Source organism: Cetorhinus maximus, chromosome 24 (assembly GCF_964194155.1).
Source record: "Cetorhinus maximus chromosome 24, sCetMax3.hap1.1, whole genome shotgun sequence".
NCBI classification, from domain to species: domain Eukaryota; kingdom Metazoa; phylum Chordata; class Chondrichthyes; order Lamniformes; family Cetorhinidae; genus Cetorhinus; species Cetorhinus maximus.
In genome coordinates this window covers 11,259,170-11,276,541 of record NC_135902.1, presented here as the reverse complement: position 1 = coordinate 11,276,541, position 17,372 = coordinate 11,259,170, and the positions used below count along the sequence as shown (strand labels likewise).

The following is a 17,372-nucleotide window of genomic DNA, read 5'->3' as shown; positions in this document are numbered from 1 at the left end:
TTATTACTGGTGTAGCATTTCCAGCCTCCACAGGATCTGCTTTGTGAGTTCACCACTTTCCTAACAGGAAACAGATGTGAAACTCACACCGTTAGCTACCCTCCTGAACACATCAAAACAGGAACTGATAAAACTGATTCTTTTAACGCGACCACTACCTTGTGCCCAAAACTGGATCACCAAATACCTGTGGTACATGGCTGGAAAGTGAACAGTTAAAGCTGGATGCAACAGGATAGGTTGGCCAGATAGCAGAAGAATGTTGTACCCATCAGAGGAAGATGGTAGTGTAGTGGTAATGTCACTGGACTAGTAATCCAGAGGCCCAGGCTAATGCTATAGGGAGGCGAGTTCAAATCCCACCATGGCAGCTGGTGGAATTTAAATTCAATTAATAAAAATATCTGGAATTATAAAGCTAGTCTCAGTAATGATGACTGTGAAACTATCATCACTTGTCGTAAAAACCCATCTAGTTCACTAACGTCCTTTGGGGAAGGAAATCTGCCATCCTTACCCAGTCTGGCCTACATGTGACTCCAGACCCTCTGAAATTTGCCTAGTAAGCCACTCTGTTCAAGGGCAATTAGGGATGGGAAATAGATGCTGGCTTTGCCAGTGATGTCCACATCCCATGAAAAATAAAAAAAAACTATTGTATCTGTGCACCACACAGTCTTATAAAGCAACTTTCACAACCTCAAGAATGTCCTAGAGTACATTTTGAAATGTAGTCACTGTTGTAACGTAGGAAACACAGCATCCATATTGTGCAATCCCACAAACAGCAATGATGTAATGACTAGAATTTTTTTAAGTGACTTCGGTTGAGTAATAAATATTAACCATAATATTTGGAAAAGCCTCATATTCTTCTTCAAAATAATGCATGGAATCTTTTAGGTCTACCCAAGGGGCCTTGGTTTAAGTGATCCTAAAGACAGCACCTCCAACAAGTGCAGCACTCCAAGTGCAGCGCTGACTGACTGAAATAGGAAATCTAGTTGAAATCCAAGCACTTTTCTCAGGGATTAGACACTTTAGGCTGCAGGTTTGCGAATCCTCTCAAGAAAAACGCATTGAGTAACATCCTTTCTGCTCAATAAATAAAATATTGTTCGATTAAGTATCATGAGTCACGGATTCAAAATGAAGGAATCAGGGATAAGAAAGGAAGTCAGTGGATATTTTTCGCACAAAGAGTAACAGAGCTCTGGAGTAAATTGCCAAGAAGGCCACTGAGGCTTACAATAATAATGGGGCGAAGAGATAATTAGCATTCCTGAAGAGAAGGGTTGAGGAATTTTCTAAAGAGGTGGTTTGATCGGCATGTTGAATCAAAAGGCCATGACCGTTTCTTGAAAATCCTTACACCTCCCCTCGTCGGGAGGTGGTGGCATAGGGGGTATTGTCACAGGTCTAATATTCTAGAGGATCAGGGTAATGCTCTGGGGACCTGGGTTCGAATCCCACCACGGCAGATGGTGAAATTTGAATTCAATAAAAATCTAGAATTAAAAGTCTGATGATGACCATGAAACCATTGCTGATTGTCATTTAAAAAAAACCATCTGGCTGACTAATGTCCTTTAGGGAAGGAAATCTGCTGCCCTTACCTGGTCTGGCCTACATGTAATTCCAGACCCACAGCAATGTGGTTGACTCTTAAATGCCCTCTGAACAAGGGCAATTAGGGATGGGCAATAAATTCTGGCCTAGCCAGCGACACCCATATCCAATGAACAAATTTTTTAAAAATTTGAAGTAAGTTCTTTGCTCACTACAGCACAGATTTTTTTTTAAAGCAAGTTCAGTTCTTGTTCTGACAATTATAGGCCACAAAGTTTGCTGTCAAGGTTATACTCCACCACCATATAAAACTGTCACTTTAGTGACGTCACTCCATTCAGGGCAGCACCAGGTCCTTTATATAAGTATATAATATCCACAAATTTTAGCCCAAATGCAGTATAAAAGTGCAAGAGAAAGTCGAACACACACTTACAGCAAACATCTACTTGGACAATCAGTTAGTATTATGAATACTGTCATGTATTACAAAAAGGTCCTGAACAATATCAGCTGCTGGAATCTTCTGTCCGATCTCCTATATAATATTTGGATTTGATCATGTTTAATAGTGTGATTTTTACACTAGACTGGTAAACTTGTACAGCTAAAGCAGTTTTAATGTGGGATTTAGTGGCGTGTTAACGCCATCGTCTTCCAACATAGAGGCATCATGCAGCCAGGTCAGCCTTAGCTAAGACCTAAGCTTCAGGAACTGGCAGCGCTCGCTAGGCACTAAGAGGAGCCTAATTCACAGTAGAAGAAAGGTTCCATTAGCAACTATTCCGAATAATCTATAAAACTAAAGGATCCAAATCAAAGGTCTAGGAGGAAGGAAATGACCTCTCTAACCCAAATGAATTACAGCCTAAGTCAGTAGCAGCAAGCCATTGAGATAATTCTCCAATATCGTAAGTAGGGCATGTTCCATACAGGAAACAGGAAGAGCTGCCTGCTGATAGCTGCAGACTTAAAATTCCTGCTTGGCTCAGTTGACAGAACTCTGGCCTCAGAACCAAGTGGTTGTGGGTTCAAGTCTACACTCCAGTGCACCATCAAAGAGGGGTTGAGTTGTCGGAGGCTTTTCAAATGAAACCCTATACTGAGGTCCTGCCTGCCTAGTCAGGTTGATGTATACAAGTCCATTGCACTATTTTTTAAAAAAAAGCAAGCTCTATGTTCAACAAACATTACCAGAATCAGATTAATTAGTCAATAAGCTTGTGGCACCTTGCAGTTCACAAATTGGCTGTTGTGTTTATTTACATGATAATTGTGCCTCTTTCAACAGATATGTGGTTGGAAGCTCATCTTGGGAGTTAAATGTGACACTAAGGTTGCAAACTGGTTCACACTCTGATAGTCGCTAAGAAAGAGGAGTGGGTGGACAGGGAACAGAGTTTGTGGCAGGGACTGAAAATGTCCTTGGTCTTCCTAACAGGTGGAGATTTCTGCTCATCCAATACTGGATGAGGCTGAAGGACATGACGCAGTATCTGCCTCAATGGGTTGAGCTACAGGAAGCAAATGTAATTTAATCAGGAAATAAATTTTAAAAATCACCTTGCAGAACAAGCCTGTGAAGTGGTCTGCAGTCATAAACCTCAGCGTTATCAGGGCCTTGCCCAATCTGGGTTGTCAACAGCAAGGACAGCCTTGTACAAATGCTTCAAATATTACTACTGTCTGTGAAGTGTTTTGGGATGTTCTGAGAGTGTGATGTGGGCTCTGTTTGAAAGCAGGTTCTTCATGTTACAACTGGTTTTTCAGGACTCTTGCTAGTCAGGATGTGCATTATGTAGAATTTAAAGAGTTTCAAGCTAATAGTTGCCATCCAAGATGAGGATGGAAGGGAGGAAAGACCGTATTCTTACGCCTGGATTTTTTCCCCTTCTGTTATTCATTTCTCTCCTTCGCTTTCTCTCTTGTAGGTATCAGCTCCTTGCTGCAGTATTGTTTCACAGGTACCAACTGCTTAATGGGCCTTTGTTGACAAATAGAGGGTGCTAATCAGTCTCAAGCACCAAGACTGACCCTTGGCCTCACTCATCATTCACATATACACACATTGGACTGAAATCAAAATGGCAGTTTGACAAAGCTCAAAGATCAAGTTTACACTAAAATCACACTATCGTGGATAAGACGCAGAAACTGTTGGACAATTCACTTGCCTGAAATATGATTTAACCACAACTCAACAAGATTACTATCTGAAAATTGTTTATTATCTCTACATCAATTAACTTCTTTTTTGATAACCTTGGGGAACAAGAGACTAATGTACATAACCTCCCTTCAGGTAAGTCCATGGTAAGATAAATTTAACGTGACCTAGGAAAGGAGTGCTTTCTGACATCCCTAACCATTTTAACTTGCAGGGTTGCTACGATGAAAGTGCCCCAAAGAGATGTTTAAAGGATATGATAATGTCTGTTACTCACCAGAGTTGTTGTGACCATCTCCTCAAACCATTTGGATTGGGTTTGATTGTAGAGATCTACACAGCGCGTCAGGTCATCACCTGGAATGACAGATGTCACTTATTAAATGCTGGATTATATAAACACTGTGTTATAACTCCAGAGTGCTGCTCAGTGCTTTCTGGAACCCCACAACATTCATCATGAAATAGCTGTTTTTAATCACCTGGTCTCACAAACATATGCATACACTCTATTCCAACCAGCCAGTCAGACGAGGTGTTACCTTGGAATTTCCTCTATAACAACATGTAGCACCCTGAACATAATAAAATGTCCCAAGGAACTTCACAGCAGTGTTATCAAACAAAACTTAATGGCAAGCTACATAAGGAGAAATTAGGACAGGAGACCAAATGTTTGGTTAAAAGGGTAGGTTTTACACTGCATCTTAAAAGAGGCAAGAGACGGGGAGAGGTTTAGGGAGGGAATTCCAGAGCTTAGGGCCTAGGCAACTGAAAGGAAGGCAGCCAACGGTGGAGCAATTAAAATCAGGGTCGCTCAAGAGGCCAAAATTGGAGGAGCTCAGAAATTTCAAAAGGTTACGGAGATGGTGGAGATTTCAGAGATAGGGAGGGGCAAGGCCATGGATGAGTTTGAAATCAGATAAGCACCTTTAAAATTGGTCTTTGCTCAGCCAGGAGCTAGTAATCAGCAAAAGCACAAGATTATAATCTTTAGAGTGATCGACCCAAATGAATTTGGTGTATTTGGTGACCGCTTTGGTGCCTTCGGAGATGGTGTGTTTGGCCAGTTCCCCTGGCAGCGAGAGGTGGACGGCGCTCTGGATCTCTCTGGCCGAGATGGTGTGGCGCTTGTTGTAGCGAAGGAGGTGCGAGGCCTCGGAGGCGATGCGCTTGAAAATGTCGACAATGAAGGAATTCATGACACTCATGGCCTCAGACGAGATCCTGGTGGAAGGGTGGACCTGGGTCAGCACCCTGTACACGTAAGCGGAATAGCTCTGCTTGTGAGATTTCCTCCGCTTCTTGGTGACTTTAGTCAGCGGCTGCTTTGGTGCCTTGCACCACCCTTAGCCACAGCCGCCGCCTCAGGCATTCCATTCAACTTGTATGACTCAAATCATCTACAATGTTATAGGTGAACAGGACTTGGTATGAGCAGCAAAGTTTTGGCTGAGGTCAGGTTATGTAGGATGGAAGATGGGAGGCCACCCAAGAAAGCAGTAGAGTCTCAAGGCATGGATGAGGGCTTCAGCACCAGAGGCAGAGGTAAGATCAGGCAATCATGGTGCTGTAACAATCATGTGGTTGGAAGCTCATCTTGGGGTCAAATATGACACTAAGGTTACAAACTGGTTCAGTCTCTGCTCGGAAGAGGGATGGATAGGGAACAGAGTGTGGCAGGGACCAAAGAAAATGGCCTTGGCATTCCTAATAGCTGGTAATTCGTGCTCATCCAGTACTGGATGAAACTGAAGGACATGACACAGGACCTGTCTCAATGGGTGGAACTACAGGAAAGAAATGTCATCTGATTCGGAAATAAATTTTTAAAATTGCCTTGCAGATCGGGCCTGTGAGGTGGTCTGCAGTCATAAACCTCAGCGTTATCAGGGCCTTGCCCAATCTGGGTTGTCAACAGCAAGGACAGCCTCGTACAAATGCTTCAAAATTTACTGCTGTCTGGGCATGTGCATGGGGCAGAGTTTACTACACAGCTGCGGTTTTAACATTCAGTCATATTATTTCCCAGAAGGTGGCAGTGTGGATTTGACATCTTGCAAATTAATGAATTAAATACTGGGGACCTAAGCATGTCATTCAATGATTTATATCACAAATCAAACTTCCCTATGATAGCTTTACTTAGCATCTGTACAAATTATTGCTGTTCTACACTATAATGGGAGTAGCGTGCAAACAGCAATTAGTTTTTCTAAAATATCTCTGACTGCCTTTTTCCCCCCTCTCCTCTTTCATCTCATGATTGCTTGTAGCGTCATCAGCGACAACTGCCTTCCTCCTCTAGTTTCTTGTTCACATGGTTTTCCTCCACATGCATACTTAGACAGTAATTATCAATTAGCCATTCAATCTCAGAGGGCATCATGTCCAAGGCCAGAATTTTTAGGATGGCGGGGGCTCAGCCAAGGAGCACTGGTTGGCAGTCGGCAGGACTTCCATTCCTTACCCGGGAGGAAGTCCCGCCTTGGATAGCTGCCGACCAATTCCAGTCCCTCCAGGGACAGCACTGCAGTGGCCGGCAGAGGCATTGCAGGGGGCTGCCTGACCCTAAGTCCAGGAACCGGAGAAAAAGGTGTCAGGGGTCTGGGTGGGGAGGGTAGGGAAGGCCTGGGGGTTGCGACGGGGATGATTGGGGTCTCGGGGGATAGGGCGGTGGGAGGTCCGCGGGTCACCAGCCATTAAGGGGAGCCATTAAGCCCCAGCCAGAAGGAGGCTTTTGATGGAGATGCCCCCCCAGGCCCACTTCCCGCCCGAGAATGAACTCCCTTCATTTCCGACCCTCCCCCCGAGCTGTGGTCTGCCTGCCAGCCTAAAAATTGAGGCTGAGAGGGAAACAGCCCTTAAGAGCCTTAACTGGGGCAAGGGCGGGCTTCCGGTCCAAGCATGAAATCGCTCCGAGGTTGGGGCTGACGGGATCCCGGAGGGAATTTCATCCATGCAATTTCACACTAACCACCCCCACCCCACCCATCCCCCACCACCCCCACCTCAGAACCCGCCAGGTGGGAGGGGGCAGCGTAAAATTCTGGCCTAAATCCGATTGTATCCTTACTAGATGTCCATGCAAGAATCGAGCAAGAATCTCAAGTAGGAGCTCTGCTCAATTTGAACTCTTCCTAGCCTAAGTACTGCTGAGGCCAGGGCCTTGTTGCTTCGCATGGCTGAGCTTCTCATTAGGCAGTATACTTGACAATTGAGCCTTGAAAGAACAATTCAACTGCGATTCGATTTCATTGACAATTGTCCATCCAACTCTTCCTGCTTTTTAACTACTATTCACTGACCAAGAGAGAGAGAAACGAAGGGGCAGTAAGGTAGGGTAATGATCATCTCCCAGGAAAATTCCCACAGTCTCTTTGGTTAGTTGGGGGGCACATGAAATTTGCCCAGTTTCTTGTTCTCACTCTCTATAAAGATATAAAGAAACATTGACATTCAGTTGGCACCTCCCATCCCTCTCTCAGTGAAGCAAAGAGGATCAGGGATTTGCCACATGGGGAAACTTCAGGCATAATCTCCACTTAGTACCACACTGCTGGTAAAATACATCTCAGACCAACAGTAAATAAGTCTCGAGCTAGGATTATTCCTTTTTCAATACAGACTTTTTTTTTAATAACTGGGTTTCTTTTAGCTTCAGGGTTGGTGACAATTTTTTCCTCTTCATAAGTATTTATGCTCTGCCTATTTACAGTTTTCCAACAGCAACCACTTTCTAAATGTCGACATTTTAAATGACCAATGTTGGGAGTATAAGTCAACCTCTGAAGCTTCAAAAAATCCCTCCAACAGGGGTCGACTTATATGCCAGTTATAAAAGTAAACCGCAGGCGTGGGTGGTCACCATTTTGAAATGTCATCGGCATCCGCACAAAGAGTGGGTGTGTCTTAAACTCCCTTATATCTTCGCAACACAACCCCATATCCCTTGCTTGATCTCTTGCACCAAGTTATAGGGTGGCGGTAAGTAAAACATGCATTTGTGGGTGAAAAATTGAGGCTGACTACGGATGGGAGTTATATGTCTTGGCTGAAAAGGGAGTGGGCGGGGACTCAACCTATACACTGAGTAGATGCAAAAACGTGATTTTTGAGGCCAGAAAAATGGGGGTTGTGCCACCTTATGTGCCACGATTTAGGTTTTCAGAGCATTGTAACGAAATGCAGGATGGATGGTTTGAAGTCCCGATTCGAAGAATGGCAACCCTTGAGGTTTTGGGGCAGGATTCCCGTGGCAATTCTCCTGGACTTTCAACATTACTTTGTGAAAGGTCAGTAGAAACTTTAGAAGGCTAGCATAAACAGCAATTTCTTCAGAGATTCGACCAATATTCCAAAGTCAAAATTGGAAGATTGAGAGAACTCTGTAGATGTTCTACCACTATATGGGTGAGATTATAAGCTCCCCTACTGCTGAGTGTGATTGTGGGTGGGGGAGGTTGGGGGGGGGGGGGCAGGTAAAATACAGCAGGTGACCTACCTGCCACCCACCTGTTACCCCTGCCCCCACTGCAATTTTTCCAGCACAGGGTGTAGCACCAGGCCTGCCTGCCAGTGGGCTAATTGAGGCCCTTAAGTGAATAGTCAATGCCCATTAAAGGTCTCATCCCACCACCATTGGGATTTAACAGGTAGCGAGAGAGGCCTACGCCAAACGCCCAGCTTGGCAGGTTTTCTTTCTTGGACTGGGAAAAGAGTTCTTCATTAGCGTCCCAGTGGGCCCATCGGAGGCCACCCCTCCAAGCCCCAAAATGTTACCCCCTTAGGTTGCCCTCACCTTCCTCACCCCCCCCCCCCCGCAATGTCCTAGCCCCCTTGCCAGGGCCTGCCAGCTTGGCACCCGTGAAAGGCCCCTGACTCACCTGCGGGGCTGGATCCAGCGCTGAGTGGCTCCTCAGCCCTGACTGCAACACCAGCAGTGGCCACCGCTCCCAGTGGAGCTGTCAGCATTGGAGAGCTCTCTGATGCGGGACTTACTGTCCCCGAGGGGTGGAAATCTCACCTCCAGTCTACTAGATTGTTGCAGGGCAGCTGTTTTGTTCCTGGGCAGCATCCCCTCGCCACTGACTTGTTAGCTGGGGCGGGTGGAGTGTCCGGGGTCCATAGCGCCCCATAAAATCCAGCCAACGCTGGCTTTCCTGGACTTTCTTTTAAAGTAAACCAACTGAAATGGAATAATCTCTTCCTGCCTGTTAGGCAAGGCTAAAGCCCTATCAGAATTGTGCAAGGGTCACCAGCAGTTCAAACCTCAGGCTCACTACCACTTACTTCTCAGGGCAAGTAGGGATAGGCAATAAAATGTAGCCTTGCCCACATCCTGAGAGCAAAGGGAAGGGAAAACAGGGAACATCAGAACAGTGCAACTTCAAATGAGCTCTCTGGAGCCAGCTAACTCGAACAAACCATCCTACAGCCTAAGGTGTAGGTCTCACAGCCTTTAGCCTAGTTCATTAGAATCACTACAGTCTCCTAAAGCCATTTGAGGTTGCACCTTTATTTTTATTCAAGAAATTGGTAAGAAATCGATGCTAACATAGTGGCCTAACAGGGAGTAAGACCTTACTCAAGTGTCTACATGTCAGTTATCCAATTGTTGATTTTATTTTGAAACACAGTTGGCCTGGATTTTTGTGATAGGAATAATGGCGAAGCTGTCAGTGCTCATCATTCCTATGGTGCAAATTGAACAGTAACTTCTGGCATCAGCGCACATGCAAACAGAAATCTGAAGTTGCTGTCCAAATTGGCCTGTCCTCCAGGGGCTCCATTAGGCCAGTTCCTCACCAATAGATTTAACATTAGACACATGAAGGATGTGAGTATCCTCGTATTATCTCCTGAACCTGCCAGTAAAAGTTGGGATTGGTGCATTCAGGTCTACGCGAAACTCTATCAACTGAACAAGTCTTAATTACTACCAAACAAAGGCCTGACTTTTCGCTCCCAGAGTCAGGCCAATTCCCAGCTCCGCAAAATCAGCCCAGGGGAAAATGCCCCAGGAGAGTGGATTTTCGTTCCGGTGGGCGGGTTGGTGTGCGGGTGAAAATGGCGGGAATCATGGCCGCCGCCAGCATACAGAGTTCGGAGGCTGCCTGGTGCTGAGGCGGGCTGGGGAGAAGGCCAGCTTCCGATGCTCCAGCACATTATCAAAGCTATGAAGGAAAGGAATAAAACCAAAAACAGCTTTCCAGCCCTCACCCCTTCCCCCTTAACCCCCCCAACACAATCCCCATGACCATCCATGCCAGTCCATGCCACCTCATAACCTCTACCCACCCCTATGGCCCCTCATACATTTGACACCAATCCAGGTCCCTCTACCCACCACTCCATGGCCCCTCATACCCTCCATGCCAACCCATGCCCTCACTCATTCCTATAACCCCTTATAGCCCCAATGCAAACTTAGTACCAACTCGTGCCAGACCATGCACCCTGACCCACCACCTTTTGCCCTTACACCCTTCATGTCAACTCACCCAGTATCCCCCATGGGCAGAACTCAGGACCCATGCTGAGATTAAACAAAATTCTTAAGTGTCCATTGATGAATTTGCTATCAAAAAAAACACTCTCATTGATAAAAACCCATTCATTACATTTAACTTCCTTTAATCTCTTAGAAAAGCAAGCATTTGTATTCAGTCCCACTTCAAAGACATTATAAACATATGGAGCTGTCAATGCAACTGTGAACTGACAGGTGCCCCACGGTGCAATGATAGGTTATGAAGTCAGTCACGCAGCACTAATCCTATAATGGTAACCCTCAGGCTTTTGTCAACAGAGCGAAATAGCAAGCACTGATTTTTTAAAACACTGCAAAGTTTTTTTTCAACTATTTAAAGGACAGGAGATTTAAATCCCCTGACAGTTATACAGCTCCCCTTGACAGCTTCAATGAGTTTATGTACTTTTTAATGCATTTTCATGTCTAATTTCAACAATCCCAAAGGGAATGTGACCTCTCCCAAAAGTGTCCCAGGACCATACCCAAAAAGGTACCCTCCCTCTCCAAAGAACTCCTGTAAGTTTAGACCTTCTCCTACCAGGTCTAAAGTGCATAAGTCATGTTTTAGTCATCCCACTGGTGAAAATCAGATCTGACTGAGGCAGCTGCACTTTAGCATCTGCATTTCCCTCTGTGAACCATGCATGTGCTATTTAGACCCTGCCCCCATTCCCACCTCTCCAACAAAAATGATGGCGGCTGGGTTTGGGGTTGGGACTTCTGGATTCATTCCTCTGCAGCCATTTTCACTAAGCTGAGAACATCTCTGCCTCCGTGAAAATTCAGGCCAAAGTCTCTTGTCCTGAAAATATAATTTTACTAGTGGGAAGTCTCATTCTTTCACATTTTAATTACCGCTGGAGGTTTCAAGACAAAATTGAAATTACATTTAAAAAAAATTTTTTCTTTGTATTTTTTCTCCTTCTTAACCCCATCTTCCTCCTCTTCATTTAGATTTCTGTAGATGATTTTACAATGAATCACATATTTTAATTTATACTTCCTGGTTTAAACTCTGCATGTCTCAATGAGGGTTCTTCAATTTGCTTGGTTCAAGAGATACACTCTTGGTTACCTTGCCCACACGTGCCACACGTTCCCTGTAGAGCTGAAAAGCATCTCTACTAGCTGTAAGCTGCTGCTCAAAAGTGTATGAAAAGTCTGGAAACTTAATGAATAGCGAGGGCAATTCCTTTGTCAGTGACTGCAAAATCTGGACCTATATGTTGAAATAACTTTCATCTCCAATACATGGGAAGTAGTATTCTGAACTCTCTCGTTAATGCCCCTTTAAGTTAACGTTTGCTTTGATGTGAGGGGGCCATAAGACCTCAGAAGGTTTCAAAATGGCTGCTTGGTTTTGGAGCAGTAGAATTTATGTAGAACAGCAGCAATGTGCTTTTTAAATCATCAGACCGCGGGACAATATTCATTATAGAAGTTTGGCACCTCACAGTTGCACAGCTAAGTAGGGGAAGTCTCAAGGAAATAAAGAGGCCTCTCAGTAAACGTGGTGAAATGATAGCAGTCACTAATAGATAAATAGCCAGCTTTGAACATTGAAAAAAATAACATGATAGCTAGGTGTTTGAAATTCCTTGTTTTTTAGCATATTGATTAATGAGGTCATGGCAAATTCCTGTGCACTATTTCAACAAAGCCATTATTATTCTGAATGCTGTAGGTTTAAGCAATAGTACAAACACTTTTATACCAGGAGACAAAATAAAATCTCAGCTTTTTGGTTTGTATTTGCTAGGCAGAGGAGCTTTGAAAAGATATTTAATAACTTTCATACAATAGCAGCCATGAAGGGTTCTACGCTTCCAAAACACCCATGTGATTTTGTTTCATGTTACTTGCTTGTAACTGGAAGCCTGTTGACTTTTGTCTGATTTTTTTTTTTCCAAAACAGTATTCCTGACACATTTGCCAAGGTCAACAGACTGCAGAAATGCTTCAAACCCCTTGCAGTCTGGGGCTGATTCGATGCAGAGATTGTGTGTATATGTTCCAAATTTCCTGTATTCAGTATGGCTGACCTCAACTCTGCAAATCATTTGTTTTTTTCCTGAAATCGTCCACAAGGGACAGTAATGGTGCCTTTCATCCACATGTTCATTGGCAGGATCAGAGTCAACATGTGTTCTCAAGGTGTTTTGGATGTCCAGTATACATAACTGTACTGATTCCCCACCCCCTTCCACCCCCACCTCCCAAGTTTAGCCAGATTTGAGACATTTGGGCTGCTGGACTGTTCCCGGAATCAAATGTGACCTTTTGAACTTTTGGTTTGATCAGAACTTGGAAGGAGCTCTCAAAAATCTTAAGTTCCCAATAATCTTCAGGTATCAACCTAAATGTCCTTCTGAATTGCAGCCTTGGTTTGGGGAAAATGTTAGGAACGTAAGAAAAAGAATAAGTCATTTAGCCCCAAGCATGTTCTGCCATTCAAAGAAATCATGGCTGATCTGTGACCTAACTTGATATACCAGCCTTTGTTCCGTATTCTTAATAACCTTGGTGAACAGAAACCCATCGATGAATCTCAGATTTAAAATTAACAATTTTTGTGGAACAGTGTCCCAAACTGACTGCCACCCTTTGTGTGTAAAGTGTTTCCTAATTTCACTCCTGAAAGGACTGGTTTTAATTTTCAGGCATTTTCCCCTAATTTCAAGACTCGCTAGTGAAATGGTTTCTCTCTATCTGCCTTTTCAGTTCCCCCTAACATCTTAAAAACTTGGATCAAATCATCCCTTAATCATCTAAACTCCAGGGAATATAACCAAAGCTTGTGTATTCTCTCCTCATAATTTAACCCTTAGAGTGTCCAGGAACCATTCTTATAAATGTATGCTGCAGTTCCTCCAAGGCCAGTATATCTCTCCTAAGGCATGGTGTCCAGAACTGAACACAGTACACCGTGGTCCTGCCAGTCTCATATTCCCCATTTTTATTACCAGCTGGCATAGTTCTCCACGAGGTACCATCGAAACCCGGACTCAGATAATCCGATGACAAATGATAAGAGGCAGTCAATGTCTATTGATCCTAGATCAAAGGAAAACTGAAGAGGCCAAACTTCCACAGGAATCTGATCCCGGAGCTTACTCTGAGGCCAAAACCACAGGTGACCTCCATCATAACCAGGCCGGAGAACGCAGCATCCACAAGAGGTCACCCTATTGGCGTGGAGCTGGTGACAAATCATGTTACTGGGGTCACTTGTCTGCCCAAAGAGGCCGCAAAGCATGGAGAGGGCTGGAAAAGGGGGTCCAGAAGGTGAACATTTCTCCCACAAAGAGCAGACAGACTACCCAGCCACACTAAAAACTCACCCTAGGCCTCCTAATCGGGGGTTCAGGCCACAGCCTCAACTGGAGACACACATCTGCCTCATCAAAAGGCTGAGTCACCTCTTCTTACTCTACAAACTTCATCACTTAGTGTCCCTGTTAGGCCGAGGATGTGGACTCCAACATCAGGGAGTCCCCAACAACAGCCCCACCCTGTCTGCTTCAGCGTCTTGTTTGGGATGGGTGATGTCTCCTTCCCCATCCCAAACACTGCCACAAGTAACCCTAGGGAAAGCCAGGATCCCATGGTATCGCTGTCCTGTTAGAGTTTGAAACCAATCTGAAATAGCGAGAAATTCCGGTTCTTGCAGTTTGAACAATCAATGGAAGGGAACTATGCACTTGTTTGTACTTTAATACAAAATGTGAAATGCCTCAAGAGATATAAAGAGGAAGTACTCAATGAACAATACATAGTGTTATGCAGTAGTTAACTCCTTAGTTAGTGTAAGGATTCAGATGAATGGTTATACACTTCAAACGTCAGTCTGACATTCTTGCAGATGCTGATTAACCTGCTCTGCATTTCTCATATTTTCTAATTTTCTTCTAGATTTCCAGCAGTCTATTTCTTATCGCTAGGCAGCCACTTTGACCATTGTACCTCTTTAAAAGAGCTGTCCAATTAGTTCTGCTCCACTGCTCTTCTCCATAGTTCTGTAGTTTTTTTCTTAATCATATATCAAATTCTCTTTTGAAAGTTATGATTAAATCTGCTTCCACCACCCTTTCAATCAGTGCATTCCAGGTCATGACAACTCGCTGCGTAAAAAGCTTCTCATTTTCCTTTCTGGTTAGTTTGCCATTTCCCCTAAATCTGCATCCTCTGGTCACTGGTCCTCCTACCTGTGGAAACAGTTTCTCCTTATTTACTCTTCCAAAGCTCCTCTGTCAAATCTACTCTTAATTTTCTCTGCTTTAAGGAGAGCAATCCCAGCTTTTCCAGTCTCTGTACTTAATTGAAGTCTTTCATTCCCAGTGTCACTCTGGTAAATCTCTTCTGAACCCTCTCTCCATGGCTGTGTGTGTGAACAAAAATGAGCATACATGGAATTGGAGACGATACATTGATATGGATACAGAATTGGTTAGAAGACAGAGAGTAGGGAGAATGGTTAACTACTCAAATTGACAAGATGTGACTAGGAATCTGTACTGGAGTCTCAGCTTTTCACTATATTTATCAATGACTTATCAGTGAAGGATGAGAGAACCATATGTCCCATATTGCTGATGGCACCATGTTAGGTAAATTGTGTAGATGGATGTATGAAGTTGCAAAGATACATTGACAGATGAAGTGAGTGGCTAAAACTCAGGTGGAGATCAATGTGGGAAAATGTGAGGGTATCCACTCTGGGACCAAGACAGATGAAAGTATTTTCTAGATGATGAACAGAGACATGTAGGGTTTCAAATTACTGAAAGCCAGTGGGCAGTGTGATGGAATCCATAGCTTCAAAGCTTGCATTTTTTGAGACAGACCCGATAATTTAAAAGGGAAACTGAAAAGGGAAACCGACCCTTACAGTTGCTAAGACTGAAGCTGAGATTGGAAACCAAAACTTCTGGTTGAAACCTTATAAAACAACAGAGCCATTAGGGCTCAGAACATGATGTTGAGCTCAGTGGTGCAGTGTTGGCAGGCTGAAGAATATAGAGGTTAGATCCAGAAGCTGAGAATAAGCAAAGATATAATTGCTGCAACTGTTTCTGTGATTTGAAGATAACATTGGTACATCCTTGCCATCCAGACCGCTGTAAGCAGAGTTCAAAAGGTTCTGCAGGCGTGCACAATTTTGGTGAGGACTGTGCCCATGGAACTCGGGTTGGTTTTGCGGTGCTGTAGGCTAAAGATCAGGTTGAATCCTAAAAGATGAGGAGCTGAAATTCTTCATGATGAAGACAAGAGTTTTGAAGGACTTTGTGGCTGAGATTAATGACATATAGGCTGAGTGGACTGCCGAGCCAATTCGTAAGATCTGCCTTAGTTGTATCTACCATTTAAGGTGTAATATATAGTTTATAATTGACTGCAATTTGCCTGTTAATTCAGGTTTAACTTAAATTGATCCCAGGTTTTAAAATATAGGTGGTTACCTAAGATAGTATTTAGAGTTTGCTTTGTTTGAGTCTTGTATAGTAAAACTTCTTCTGGTTTAAACCGTGGTATCTTGTGGCATCATTCTTTTGGATTTCTTCTTCAAAAACATGTTACTGCTCTTGACCGAGATCATATGAGCAAGTGCAAAAAATAATTAAAATGGCTAATGGGATGTTAAGCTTTATGTTGAGAGGGCCAAGTACAAAGGGATTGAGATTAAATACAGTTACATAAAACTCAGGTTAGATCCCAGCACTGCAGTCAGTTTTGGACACCACACCTCAGGAAAAATATATTGGTCTTGGAAGTGGTGCAGCACAGATTTACCAGAAGAATACAGGGACATTTTTATTTTAATTAATCATTCACTGGATGTGGGCATCACTGGCTAGGCCAGCATGTATTGCCCATTCCTAATTGCACTCGAGGTGGTGGTGGTGAGCCACCTTCTTGAACCGCTGCAGTCAACATGGTATAGGTACACCCACAGTGTTGCAGGAAGGGAGTTCCAGGATTTTGACTCAGCGACAGTGACTAAAAGGGTTAAATTATGAGACAGGCTAGGCTTAAGGGAATATAAGTACAAAAGATTAGCAGGGGACCTAATTGAGGTAATTAAGATGATTAAAGGATTGGATATGGTGAATCGAGCATAACAATTTCCTCTGGTAGGGGAGTCCAGAACATGTCGACATTACCTTAAAATTAAAGCTAAGTCATTCAGGGGCGATATCAGAAGGCACTTTTTCACAGAATGGGTAGTGAAATTCTGGAACTTTATCCCCTAAAAGCTGTTGTGGCTGTGTCAAGTTAAAATTTCAAGAAAACAAGTTTGATACAGTTTTGTTAGGCAAGGGTATTAAGTGTTACAGAACCCAGGTGGGTAAATGGATTTAAGATACAGGTCAGCCATGATACAATTGAATGGTGGAACATGCTCAAGGGGTCGAATGGCCTCCTCCTGCCCTTATGTTGCTTCCCTTATTATTATTTCCATTTAGAAATTGTAATTTTTCCATGTTTAGCACTTTTGAAAGAACCAAGTTCCTTTTAGTTGCAAATGGGTAAGAAATTGGAGATTATAGCTCTCAAGATCATAAAGTTTTAATATAAACTGTTATTGTAAATAATGGGGGGGGGAACAAGTTAAGCAACAGTAAACAAACTGACAAAAGAATAAATCTAACCACACATTTTTGTACTTATTTTTGTCCATGATTTTATCTTTCTCCATATGTTGTTGTACTTTAATGACTGCCTGTCAGGAGATCGACCCATTAAGGCAGATGCAGGGGCGGTGTTAGATTACAGTCAAACGCATGCGCTCTGTGTAGCGTATATAATGTTAGCCAGGAAGAGAGTGGGCATTCTCAACTGCTTTATTTACATTGGCCTGAACAAAGCCCAGTTACTGCAGCATTTCACTCCAAAACAGCAACAGGGGAACTTTTTGCCTTCAATTGTAATTCACAACAGCTGCAGATTTTCACCAAGAAGAAACATTGGCCAAGTCAATTCGCTAAATATACAGTTATTGGAAATGGAAAGGAAGCAAAATAATTTTTAAAAAGTGGGAGATTGCTTTGCAGCTACAGATGTTTAAAATTCACAGCTTCCCACATTCATTCTGACAAAAGC

General features: G+C 43.5%; 1 protein-coding gene across 6 annotated transcripts in view; it reads right to left on the bottom strand.

The window, feature by feature from the left end:
• The window catches only part of gas7b (growth arrest-specific 7b), a 418,502-nt gene that overhangs the window by 12,547 nt on the left and 388,583 nt on the right, over nucleotides 1–17,372 (bottom strand). For all 6 annotated transcript variants that reach the window (XM_078570742.1, XM_078570743.1, XM_078570747.1 and 3 more), the window contains one exon: nucleotides 4,014–4,093. In XM_078570742.1, the coding sequence (XP_078426868.1) occupies nucleotides 4,014–4,093 (80 nt within the window). The remainder of the gene's footprint in view (nucleotides 1–4,013; nucleotides 4,094–17,372) is intronic.